At 46.5% G+C, this 12241-nt stretch overlaps 1 protein-coding gene across 1 annotated transcript in view; it reads left to right on the top strand.

Annotated features, from left to right (window-relative positions):
- The window catches only part of LOC140391525 (FERM, ARHGEF and pleckstrin domain-containing protein 1-like), a 326539-nt gene that overhangs the window by 277697 nt on the left and 36601 nt on the right, over positions 1 to 12241 (top strand). Inside the window, 5 exon segments of the mRNA XM_072476099.1 lie at positions 397 to 530; positions 5545 to 5626; positions 6698 to 6935; positions 8578 to 8708; positions 12016 to 12084. Coding sequence (XP_072332200.1) covers positions 397 to 530; positions 5545 to 5626; positions 6698 to 6935; positions 8578 to 8708; positions 12016 to 12084 — 654 coding nt within the window.

Below are 12241 nucleotides of genomic sequence, written 5' to 3'. Positions count from 1 at the left end.
ATAGATCTTTGTCAAGATCTTGCTCAGCCACTTAGGAAGTTCATAGATGCCTTGTGTAACCTATCCACTGGGGTTTTCCCCTTTGCTCCTCAGTAAGAGAGCATCTGTGTGTCATAGCATCGAGATTGGGAACTCGCAAAATTGGTATAAATCCGTCTCTTAACATTCCCTGACAGACATTTCATTGTTCATTCCCAGTCAAGGTAATGCATCTTAAAGTAATATATTCTGTCATAGCAGTGAAAAGTTACTGATTGCACATCGCAGTGGAGAATCCCCTTAAGTCCTTACGGATGACTGCGTATGGCGATTGCAATGTATTGTTTTTTTGTTATTGTGGTGTAGAAACCTCAGCACGGATCATTATACCTGCCACTTTCATTATCTCTCCTGCAGTGTTTTCAAAGTGCTGTGGCCAAAGATGATGTAATGCCAGAACCACTGAAGACTTTGCTGTTCTCAAATTTTAATCCACTGTACAAGTTCCACACTGGCTTTCTGAAGGAGATTGAGCAAAGGCTTGCGTTGTGGTAAGTAAGGACTGCCGCATTTGGTAATTCATATCCAGGATTCGCCTTTGCACCCCCACTGATTGGTCCACCCCAAACACCAATCACATATTTGCCGCTGTCATTGGCTGACAATTGCCCAGGTGCTGCGAAATCTGGAGTGAGAGTATTGCGTTGAGAGAACTCTGTCTCACAAGACGACGGTTTGCACTGTGCTGGTCAACCCCCAGTGTGGCTAGGAGCTCCATTCTGACATGGCAGCTTCTGCTGCATTTGCTGAAGAGGAAGACACTGGGCCGAGAAGGTGCACAATTCACTGGCCTTTGATTTCCCTGGGCCCCTTCCCAGGCCAAAAGGGCTCTCTGTTGCTGCTCCCCTCTTCCAGTGCCCTCGGCCAGTCTCCGGAGGTCATGGTTGTCAGCGGCTATCTCCCAGTTGGCAGTGCCAACATTTGCCAGCTTCATATCTCGCTTAAGGTGCCCTTGCAGCAGAGGAAAGGCATGAGATTATTCTACGGCAAAGTTCAATCTAATTGTAGAATTTCTTCCCATTGTCGCAGCAAAGGTGCACGAGGTAAAGCAAAGTTTCAGAACGCATTGGGCGGGATTCTCCGACCTCCCAGTCGCATGTCTCTCGGCAACGGGAGGCGGGATTCTCTGCTCCTGGCGCTGTCAATGGGACTTCCTATGAAATCCACCCCACACCGCCAGGAAACCTGCGGGCAGGGGCGCACTGCCGGCAGAACCAGAGAATCCCGCCGCCAGCGAACATCCGGAGCATTCCGGCCCATTTATTTTTGAACGTCAGAAGATAGAAAGAAATGTGAGCGTGAGACACTTCCAACATTTTCACCCAATCCGTGGCTGGCCTGACTTTATTCTCCCGGTGAACAAAGGGAGGTGCCTGATTTTATTGTGGGTGCAAGTGCCCCAGAGAAAGAAAGTTAACGCAGCGAGTTGTTGTGATCTGGAATGCGATGCATGAAAGGGCCGGTGAAGCAGGTTCGATGGTAGTATTGAAGAAGGCCCTGGACTATGGGGACAGAGCATGGAATGGGACCAATTGGACAACTCTTTCAAAGAGCTGAGACGGGCATGATGGGCCAAATGGGCCTATTTCTTTGCTGTAAGGTTCTATGAAGAAGCTTTTATTTTTATTGCCTTTTGGAGCAGGTTTTTAAACATATCCGTGGCTGGTTATAGAAAGAAGTGCCCGTTCTGTCTTAAACTGGGAGCAGGGACTCCCCCTCACTCCTCGGGCAAGCACCGCGTCATCAAACAAGTGTAAAATCGCTCCTTGGTTGCAAAGTGGGATTTTGGAATTTTTCAAATAATTATCAGTCCAGCCTGGTCTGGCCAGCTGACCGCTGTCCTGGCTGTTGCCTGCTGGGTAGTACTCAGCTTTCAAACACATTGGTCAAATTAGCTGTGGTGAGGTCTACACTGGGGAACGCCTGCAAAGTCATTAGTTTTGTGCTGGTAGCTTCATTGTCCCCTGGTGCAATGGGAAGGATTTGCAAATATTCATCACAAAACTTTAATTGGCAAACTATTTTTAGCTATCCAGCTGATCATCCTGAATCAAAACCTGCAAATTGACAGCAATGAACAATCCCCGTGTTACACGTGAGAAATAAGCGTGCAAGTCAGAACTTCACAAATCACTGCAGAGGACGTAAACTTTCAGGTTTCTACACATTCAGACACAATTATATTAAACAAAATTCACACATTTTTTTTATGAAGACGTTCAGTGCTGCAAGATCTTTCTGTTCTCCCTTTGGCTTTAACTAAATTATTTTATGAAACTGAATTTTCAGATGCTGATCCATATTTAAAGACATTGGGTGAGATCTTCCGGCTGTTCATGCCAGCGCTATCTTCCAGTCCCGCCGATGGTCGTCCTCCGTCGCGGGTTTCCTGGCGGCGTGGGGCGGATTCAACGGGAAATCCCATTGACCAGAAGATCCCACTGCCGGCCAACAAGGGGGCGCCTCCCACCACCGGGAGACGTGCGACGGGAGGCCAGAGAATCTCGCCCGTTGTAATAAAAAAGGCTAAATACTGCAGATGCTGGAAACCTGAAATAAAAGCAGGCAGCGAGTTTAGGGCCTAGATCCTGTCAGTCAGATAAGTGACCCAGCATCAGTAGGAAAGGCATGTCAAAGGGCGGCACGGTGGCGCTGTGGGTTAGCCCTGCTGCCTCACGGCGCCGAGGTCCCAGGTTCGATCCCGGCTCTGGGTCACTGTCCATGTGGAGTTTGCACATTCTCCCCGTGTTTGCGTGGGTTTCACCCCCACAACCCAAAAGATGTGCAGGGTAGGTGGATTGGACACGCTAAATTGCCTCTTAATTGGAAAAAATGAATTGGGTACACTAAATCAATTTAAAAAAAAGAAAAGGCGTGTCACCGACACTCACGTAAACGGCTGGAGGACACCCTCGAAATTTTACGGCTGGCCTCCAGTCGAGTGACTGCTGTTGGTGTTGCCCGATTATCCGGGATGGAAGCCTGCCCAATCATAGTGTCACCAGCTCAACAGCGCCTCCAGGGAAGGTCACTGCTGAGAAAGGTAGAAGTCCCTGCAGCTTACAGAGGTAGGCAAGAAAATATTTTCAAACGTTTTCCAGAAAACCTTCTGGATCCTCGATTTTCTGACCAACAGACCTCAATCAGTAAGAATGAACAACAACACCTCCTCCACAATAGTCTTCAGCACCGGCGCCCCGCAAGGCTGCGTACTTAGCCCCCTACTCTACTCCCTGTACACACACGACTGCGTGGCAAAACTTGGTTCCAACTCCATCTACAAGTTTGCTGACGATACAACTATAGTGGGCTGGATCTCGAATAACGATGAGTCCGAATACAGGAGGGAAATAGAGAACCTAGTGGAGTGGTGTAGCGACAACAATCTCTCCCTCAATGCCAGCAAAACTAAAGAGCTGGTCATTGACTTCAGGAAGCAAAGTACTGTACACACCCCTGTCAGCATCAACGGGGCCGAGGTGGAGATGGTTCGCAGTTTCAAATTCCTAGGGGTGCACATCTCCAAAAATCTGTCCTGGTCCACCCACGTCGACACTACCACCAAGAAAGCACAACAGCGCCTATACTTCCTCAGGAAACTAAGGAAATTCGGCATGTCCACATTAACCCTTACCAACTTTTACAGATGCACCATAGAAAGCATCCTATCTGGCTGCATCACAGCCTGGTATGGCAGCTGCTCGGCCCAGGACCGCAAGAAACTTCAGAGAGTCGTGAACACCACCCAGTCCATCACACAAACCTGCCTCCCATCCATTGACTCCATCTACGCCTCCCGCTGCCTGGGGAAAACGGGCAGCATAATCAAAGACCCCTCCCACCCGGCTTACTCACTCTTCCAACTTCTTCCATTGGGCAGGAGATACAGAAGTTTGAGAACACGCACAAACAGACTCAAAAACAGCTTCTTTCCCACTGTCACCAGACTCCTAAATGACCCTCTTATGGACTGACTTCATTAACACTACACCCTGTATGCTTCATCCGATGCCGGTGCTTATGTAGTTACATTGTATACCTTGTGTTGCCCTATTATGTATTTTCTTTTATTCCCTTTTCTTCCCATGTACTTAATGATTTGTTGAGCTGCTCGCAGAAAAATACTTTTCACTGTACCTCGGTACACCTGACAATAAACAAATCCAATCCAATCCAACCCCCTGGGCTGCCGCTGAGAGCCTGCTTCTGTTTAACATGGCAGGAGTTGTCCTGCCATCAGTAAAATGGTAATAACCTGACTAAATGGCCCTTAATGAGGTCTTTACATATTTGAATTGGCCCGTCTCCTGTGGAGGGCAACATGTCCGATAACCAATTCTGGTCTCGCCCATCGGTAAAATGTCCCAGCGCGGAACATGGTGGGGGGAGCTGATCCGACACGCATGCCCGGGATTTTACCATCACCCCCCCTCAGCCTGCCTCCCTCCCTGCCTTCTGGGGGCTAGCAGAATTCGGCCCAACCTTTCAGGTCGTCGGAACTTGACCGATTAAGAGATTTAACTATCTTTAGACCATAAGACATAGGAGCAGAATTAGGCCACTTGGCCCATCGAGTCTGCTTCAGAGTCAGGAGGAAGTTGGGTGGAGAAAATAATAGAAGGGAATAGGATGGAGGGCAGATGATTAAAGGACAAAATGGATGATGGTTCAAAGCCACCTTAATTTTCCATCCATTGCACTCTGACCTCCTTGTCCTTGGTCTGCTGTACTGCTTCAGTGAAGCTGACTGCAAGCTCCCGTGGGGCTGCTTCGCATCATGAGTAAGGAAGGCACTTTACAAACCTCCTGCTGTAAACATTGTCAAAGTCTAAAGACCAGGATGTATTGAGATCGGAAAGAGCAGACACAACGTTTTGGCCTCAACTACTTTCTGTGGTAGCGAGTTCTGCAGATGCACCGCTCGCTGGGTGAAGAAATTTCTCCTCACCTCAGTCCTAAAAGGTTTACCCCTTAACCCCAAACTATGACCCCTAGCTCTGGACTCCCCCACCATCGGGAACATTATTTCTGAATCTACCCTGTCTAATCCTGTTAGAATTTTGTAAGTTTCTATGAGATCTATGAGTCCCACTCTTCTAATCTCCAATGAATATAACCCTGACCGATTTGGTCTCTCCCGCCATCCCAGGAATCAGTTTGGTAAATCTTTGTTGCACCCCCTCCATAGCAAAAACTCCTTCCTCAGATAAGGACACCAAAACTGCCCACAATACTCCAGGTGTGGCCTCACCAATGCCCGATACAATTGTAGTAAATTAAGACGGCTGCTGTATTGTTTACAGAGAACTCCTGTCAATATTACAATTTTAAAAACAATATTTAAAGCACTGTGGATTTTAAAATGTCAACATGTTTTCTAATTCCTATTGATGAGAATCTTTCTAATTATTTTTCTGGTGAATAGTTTTGACCTTCAAAGTTATAGGAAACCTTTGACACTCGTTTTAAATAGATTTTATGGTGTATTCCTCTGTTCATTAACAGGGAAGGAAGATCAAATGCACATATCAAAGGCGATTACCAAAGAATTGGAGATGTGATGCTGAAGAATTTGCGTAGTATGAAGGTACGTTTCCATGCTCACAACAGAAAAATGTTTGTATTTAAAAAGTTAGAATCAAAATGTCGGCTGTTAGATGTGATTCAGCGATTGGGCAGCACTTGTTCAACAATTCTGAGTGTGCCAATAGCTACACTAACAACCAATTTAAGTTAATCATTCTATCTTGTATAATGGCTCATTTATACTCACTAGAAAGAACATCCATTCATACACAGGGACCCATTCTCTGCAAATAAAAGGAATATGTTCAAGACTTGCACCTTTTTTGAATTAACCAGGAGCCTAGTGTTCCCTGTTGTTTTATCCGTGGCAACGCCTTGGCCAAGGAGTCAATTCCCAACCAATCAGCATCCTTTTCTCTTGTAGCATAAATTGTTGTGGTTCTTTAAAATTTGGTATTCTCGTGTTTGTTCTGTTGAGTGCAAGATCAGAAGCTTCGGCAACATGTCTCTCTTTTCAGCAAGATTCAAGCTCTGTACGACCAAGTGATTGTTTAATTCTACATTGTTTAATCTTTGCTGTGTCTCAGTGGGTCGTGTCTCTTGCCTCTAAGTCACGAGGGTTCTTGGTTCACATCAAAGTCCAGAAACATGAGCACAGCAGTCTAGGCTGGCCCCCCACCCAGTGCTGTACTGAGGGAGTGCTGCACAGTCAGAGGTGCCATCTTTAACTGAGAAGTTAAACGCAGTTAACCCCCTCCGCCCTCTCAGCTGATGTGAAAGATCCCACTCCACAATTGGAAGAAGAACCGGGTATAGTTCTCCCTATCGTCTTGATCAACATTCATCCCTAAATCGACATCACTAAAAACAAATGATCTGGTCATTAATCACATTGCTGTTGTGGGAGCTCGATGTGTGCAAATTGTCCATTGCAGTTCCCACTACGCAAGAGTGCCTACACTTCAACATCACCGCGTTGGTGGTATCATGTTGTGGGGTACCCAGCGGTTGTTAAAGGCACTATATAAATGTTTCTTCAGCCCTGGTGGTAGACACTGAGCACCCTGCACAGACAGCCTGCTCGCCGCTGCGCCCCAGTTCATCGTACGCTGTTCATTTCTTACCTTTTCAGCAACTCACAATCCACCTGCAGAAGCACAGTGAGATCCTGACAGAGCTGGAGAAAGCCATTCGCAACTCGCGGAGGCTGGAGGCAGTCTGCCGGGAGTTTGAGCAACAGAAAGTCTGCTACCTTCCCCTCAACATATTCTTCCTGAGGCCCCTGCACCGGCTGATGCATTACAAGCAGATTCTGGAGAGGCTGTGCAAACATTACCCACCCACCCACGTGGACTTCAGAGACTCGAGAGGTAAGGAGGAGATTCAGAGTGGAGAATGGGTTTTCAGCACATTTGATCATTCTTAGACTGAGACAGGATGGTAGAGCAACCCATTCAATCCCACTCCCCCACTCTATCCCAGTAACCCTGAAACTTTGTTTCCCTCGTGCCCATCCAATTTCCATTTGAACTTATTGATCGCCTCCGCTTCTGTCACCCTCATGGACAGCGAGATCCAGGTCATTACCACCTGCTGTGTTAAAAAGTTCTCCCTCTATTTCTACACAAAATCTTAAACCTGTGTCCCCCTGGGTGGCATGGTAGCAGTGTGTAGCACTGTTGCTTCACAGCACCGGGGTCCCGGGTTCGATTCCCGGCTTGGATCACTCTGTGTGGAGTCGTCACCTTCTCCCCGTGTCTGCGTGGGTTTCCTCCGGGTGCTCCAGTTTCCTCCCACAAGTCCCGAAAGACGTGCTTGTTAGGTGAATTGGACATTCTGAATTCTCTCTCTGTGACCCGAACAGGCAACGGAGTGACTAGGGGCTTTTCACAATAACGTCATTGCAGTGTTTATCTAAGCCTACTTGTGACAATGATAAGGATTATTATTATTTAAAAATAAGAGGTCAATGCTTAATTATTGAAAGTCAAAATAAGATATTTCTTTAGATTGGTATGGGAAGAGAAAGGAACCTTTTAACTACATAAAAACAATGATTACCTCCCAACCTGAATGAATGTGAGACACACTCTTAATGCAGCATCCCTGCTGACTCTTGGTGCTGGGCATGAGGTACAGCCCTATTCACTGCCACAAGGTGGCAGACAACACACACACTGACACACGCATGCACACAGACATAGACACACACACACATGCACACATACAGAGACACAGACTGCCACAAGGTGACAGGCAACACACAGACGGACACACACACATAGACACACACACACGAACTGCCACAAGGTGGCAGGCAACACAGACACACACATGCAACCACACAGAAACCCACACATACACACAGACATACACACAGACATAGACACAGGCACAGACACATATACACATACATAGTTTCAGAGGCAAACATGAACATACATGTGCGCATGCACACGCACACACGTGCAGACAAAACTGAATATTGCTTTACCGAGCATGTCAATGATTAAGGAATGATGTATGCATTTTTGCAGAATATACACATTTAACATAGGATCAATCTTTTTCTACTGGTGCTATCTAAAATGTTTGACCCCATCAATGTAATGAACAGAAATCCTACTTTTTTTTGACCTCGGAATTCTGAAAACTATTTTTCATGTTAAAAGTTCAGATGCGACATTAAACAAGGCCACCTGTTCCCTCAGGCAGATGTAAAGATCTTGCACATACACGATTTTGAAGAAGTGCAGAGTGGGGGGAGCTATCTCCGATGTCCAGCCAAATGTTTAACCCTTGACCAACATCAGAGAAACAGATCATTTTGTCGTCATATCATATTTCTGTTTGTGGGATCTTGTTGTGCAGAAATTGCCTGCAGCATTTCCTGCTTTGCAGCAGGTGACCACACTTCAAAGGTGCTTGATTGCAAAGCACTCGGGGACTCGCTAAGGGGTTGTGAAGGGTGCAATAGGAATGTCAGTCTTTGCCTTTCTTTCCCCTGTCTAGCTGCACTAGCAGAGGTGGCGGAAATGGTAGCTCAACTGCACGGCACCATGATCAAAATGGAGAACTTCCAGAAGCTCGTTGAGCTGAAGAGGGACTTGATCGGGATTGAGAACCTGGTTATTCCCGGAAGGGTACATTCAATTTTATTGATTTTTAAAAAAAAATCTAGAATATCATTGCATCAAATGTCATTGCATCTGTCCGTTGGATCATCCATTGGTCCATCCTGAATTACCGACTGACGGATACTCTCCCATACTTTGTCCAAACGCCAGTTCTTTATGTGCAAGCTTAATCACGTGCTGTTCAGTGAATTGGACATTCTGAATTCTCGCTCCGTGTACCCGAACAGGCGCCAGAGTGTGGCGACTAGGGGATTTTCACAGTAACTTTGTTGCAGTGTTAATGTGAGCCGACTTGTGACAATAAAGATTATTATTATTATAATCATTGAGCATCAGTGGATGAGAGACTCACAGCTCAGTTTTGTGCTGCAGCTGGTTTTAGTGACGAAATTAAATCTAAAGCAGTCCAGTCGGGGATAAAGTTTCTGTGGGCAAATGGCAAAGAAAGTGTTAAATTATGAGGATTATGTGGAGCAGTGGTGAGCCATCTGCGACCTGGGATCCACATATGGCCCATCTGCGTTCTTGGTACGACCCATGAGACATTTTGTTGACCGTTGCGCACGCTGATGTTATCTGCGAGGGTACCCCAGCTTGGATCACCGGTTTGTGGGGTGTTTAGTTTTATTTTGTTTGGGTGTGAGGAGAGAAGTGAAATCCCAGTGGGAATAAGCAGACCAGTCGTGTAACAGTTATCGAAGACTATTTGTTAAAATAAAGAAATGGCAAATAGGGCAGCACGGTGGAGCAGTGGTTAGCACTGCGGCCTCACGGCGCCGAGGTCCCAGGTTCGATCCCGGCTCTGGGTCACTGTCCGTGTGGAGTTTGCACATTCTCCCCGTGTTTGCGTGGGTTTCGCCCCCACAACCCAAAAATGTGCAGGGTACGTGGATTGGCTAAATTACCCCTTAATTGGAAAAAATAAATTGGGTACTCTAAACCTTTAAAAAAAGACAAATACACACAAACAGGGCTACAATACCCTCACGCTGTTAAGGTGTATGAGTTTCTAAACACACACAATTTATATAGAACGCACCTCTTGTTAAAAAATATATCTACGATACCTGAACCCTGTAAGACATCCCCTGTTCCCCAAACAACATCCAAATTGAATAACCAGACATAGTTACCACACAATACAGGGGTGATACTCAAATCCTGGTCAAGCGAAGGATCACTGGGGAAGGTCAAGAACAGCGAGGTCAGTGTGAGAGCCAGGTGGAGAGTTGAAAAGGGAGGTTGCTGGAAACTCCAGGTCCTGCCTGCGGACTGAACGGAGGTGTTCAAGCAAGCGGCCACCCAGTCTGCGTTTTGTCGCTCCAACATAGAGTAGACCGCATGGTGAGCAGCGAATACGGTAGGCTAGATTGAAGAAAGGGGGCTGGGGAACCAGGGTTGGCAGGTAGGCGCAATGGCTTTGGGTCTCGAAGGAGGAAGAGGCCAAAGGACATCTCCCCTTTTTGCCTGCTGCAGCTTGTGCAGCCCTATTTCCCGTATGGCGTGGGTTGCACCCCCACCTCGCTGCAGGGGAAATGTCAGCAGGAGCAGGGTGAGCTCCTTAAATGGCCAATAATTAGACACTAAAGACCCTCAATAGGCCTAATGGCAAGTAGGCAGGGGGAAGGCCATCCACTGGATTTTGCATGACCCCACTCCCACCTTCAAACCCACTGATAGAAGAGTGTAAAATCCAGCCCCTGTTGTGGATAGCGCCAAATTCTGTCTGATTTACTATCAGACCGCAAACTATCCTGGAAAACTTTTCACTATGTTGTGAAGGTGCTTTATAAATGCAAGGTGTTGTTGCCACCTTTTCTTTCCTGCAATGCTGCTTAATGTCTTGTGAAATAACCCATTATATAACTTCATGGCAGCAGCATGTCGAGATGAATGCCTTTTAGTCAATCAGCACTCTCTCTGACAGAGGTGAAAAATTCCATCACCCTTCATCCCGCTCCTCCAGATTTGATTCAGTTAGACTGAGCAGCACTCGGTGTAAATCCTGACTCCGGACTTGACTGTGACTGTCTATAGGAACTTGACGATTGATGGCCCAGCAGTGTTGGTTATATAATCACATAGATCACAACTTTCAAAGAAATGTGTTCGGCCTTGCCGTTTTGACACCGCTCCCCACTGGTTTGCCCTTCGATATTTTGCGGCAACGATTTATTGGGACGTCACCAGAATTCTTAGGATGCAACTGTCTGGAGGGGCTGAACAGGCCGATGCTCCACATGCAGGAAAATAGAAGGTTGAGGGGTAATCGAATGGAGGGTCTTCAACATCATGAAGGGGTTTGATAGGGACGTGGAGAAAATGTTTCCACTTGTCAGTGTGTCTAAAGCCAAAAGTTCACAAATACAAAGTAGTTACCAACAAATCAAAAAACATCTTTAACAAAATGCAAAACCTCAAAGGTGGGAGAGCTTGCGAGGTGTAGGGTAGAGGTTGAGAGGCTGTCGGGGGAAGCATTGGAACAGTAAAGTTGCGGGGTAACAAAGTCCGTGGCTTTGGCAGCAGTGGGCCAAAGGCGGGCAATGTTGTAGAGGTGGAAAGGATATGTATGCGTTAAAGGCACTAAATATGTGTTAAACATGCTGTATAAATGAACATTGATGTTTTAACAAACAGTGTGACAGATCAGAGGCAGGGGTGGAGTTGAGAGTTATGGTAGTCGGTTTTATGTATCTCAGAGCTGTGCAGAGACGACACTTGTTTGGAAGTTTACAACAGGCTTATTTCCAAGATTGTTGAAATCACAAAATGTTTGCATTCATCATGCTCCCAGTTCATCTACCAGGAGCTTCTGTGGTGTCCATTTATTTTGCTTTGAGTCCACACCCAGGCTTAACCAATCAAGCCCAGTGAGTAAGATCAGTTACAAGACTCACATAATAAAACACAGAACAATTGAACACCACAGCGGTGAGGTGGAGCTGGATGATGTCATGTACACTGATGTGTCTTTAGATAATGCCACCGAGGGGCAGTGCTCAGATGAGCAACAAGAGGGAGCCAAGGATAAACAAAATTGGGTGGATTGGCCATTCTAGATTGTCCCTTAGTGTCCAACGATTAGGTGGGTTTACAGGGCTACAGGGATGGGGAGGGAGAGTGGGCTTAGGTGGGGTCCTCTTTCAGAAAGTCAGTGTACACTTAATGGGCCGAATGGCCTTCTGCATTTAGGGATTCTATGATACGATTAGGAGCCAATTCCTTCATTCCACATTTTCCCATATATTGTTGTTTGATATTCTTTTGCACATAATTTATTTGATGATGTTTCTCCTGTCTGTGTTTGATAAAGGAGTTCATTAGACAAGGATGTCTCAGCAAGCTGTCTGCAAAGGGACTGCAGCAACGAATGTTCTTCCTGGTAAGTAACTCAAAATTAATTGTGACTGAGGTGTCTATTGGGCACTGTTAAAATTGCAATGGGATGGGCAGCATGGTGGCCTAGTGGTTAGCACAGCTGCCTCACGGCGTTGAGGTCCCAGGTTTGATCCCGGCTCTGGGTCACTGTCCGTGTGGAT

This window comes from Scyliorhinus torazame, chromosome 15, assembly GCF_047496885.1.
Source record: "Scyliorhinus torazame isolate Kashiwa2021f chromosome 15, sScyTor2.1, whole genome shotgun sequence".
NCBI classification, from domain to species: Eukaryota; Metazoa; Chordata; class Chondrichthyes; order Carcharhiniformes; family Scyliorhinidae; genus Scyliorhinus; species Scyliorhinus torazame.
This window is presented reverse-complemented; position numbering and strand designations above follow the sequence as displayed.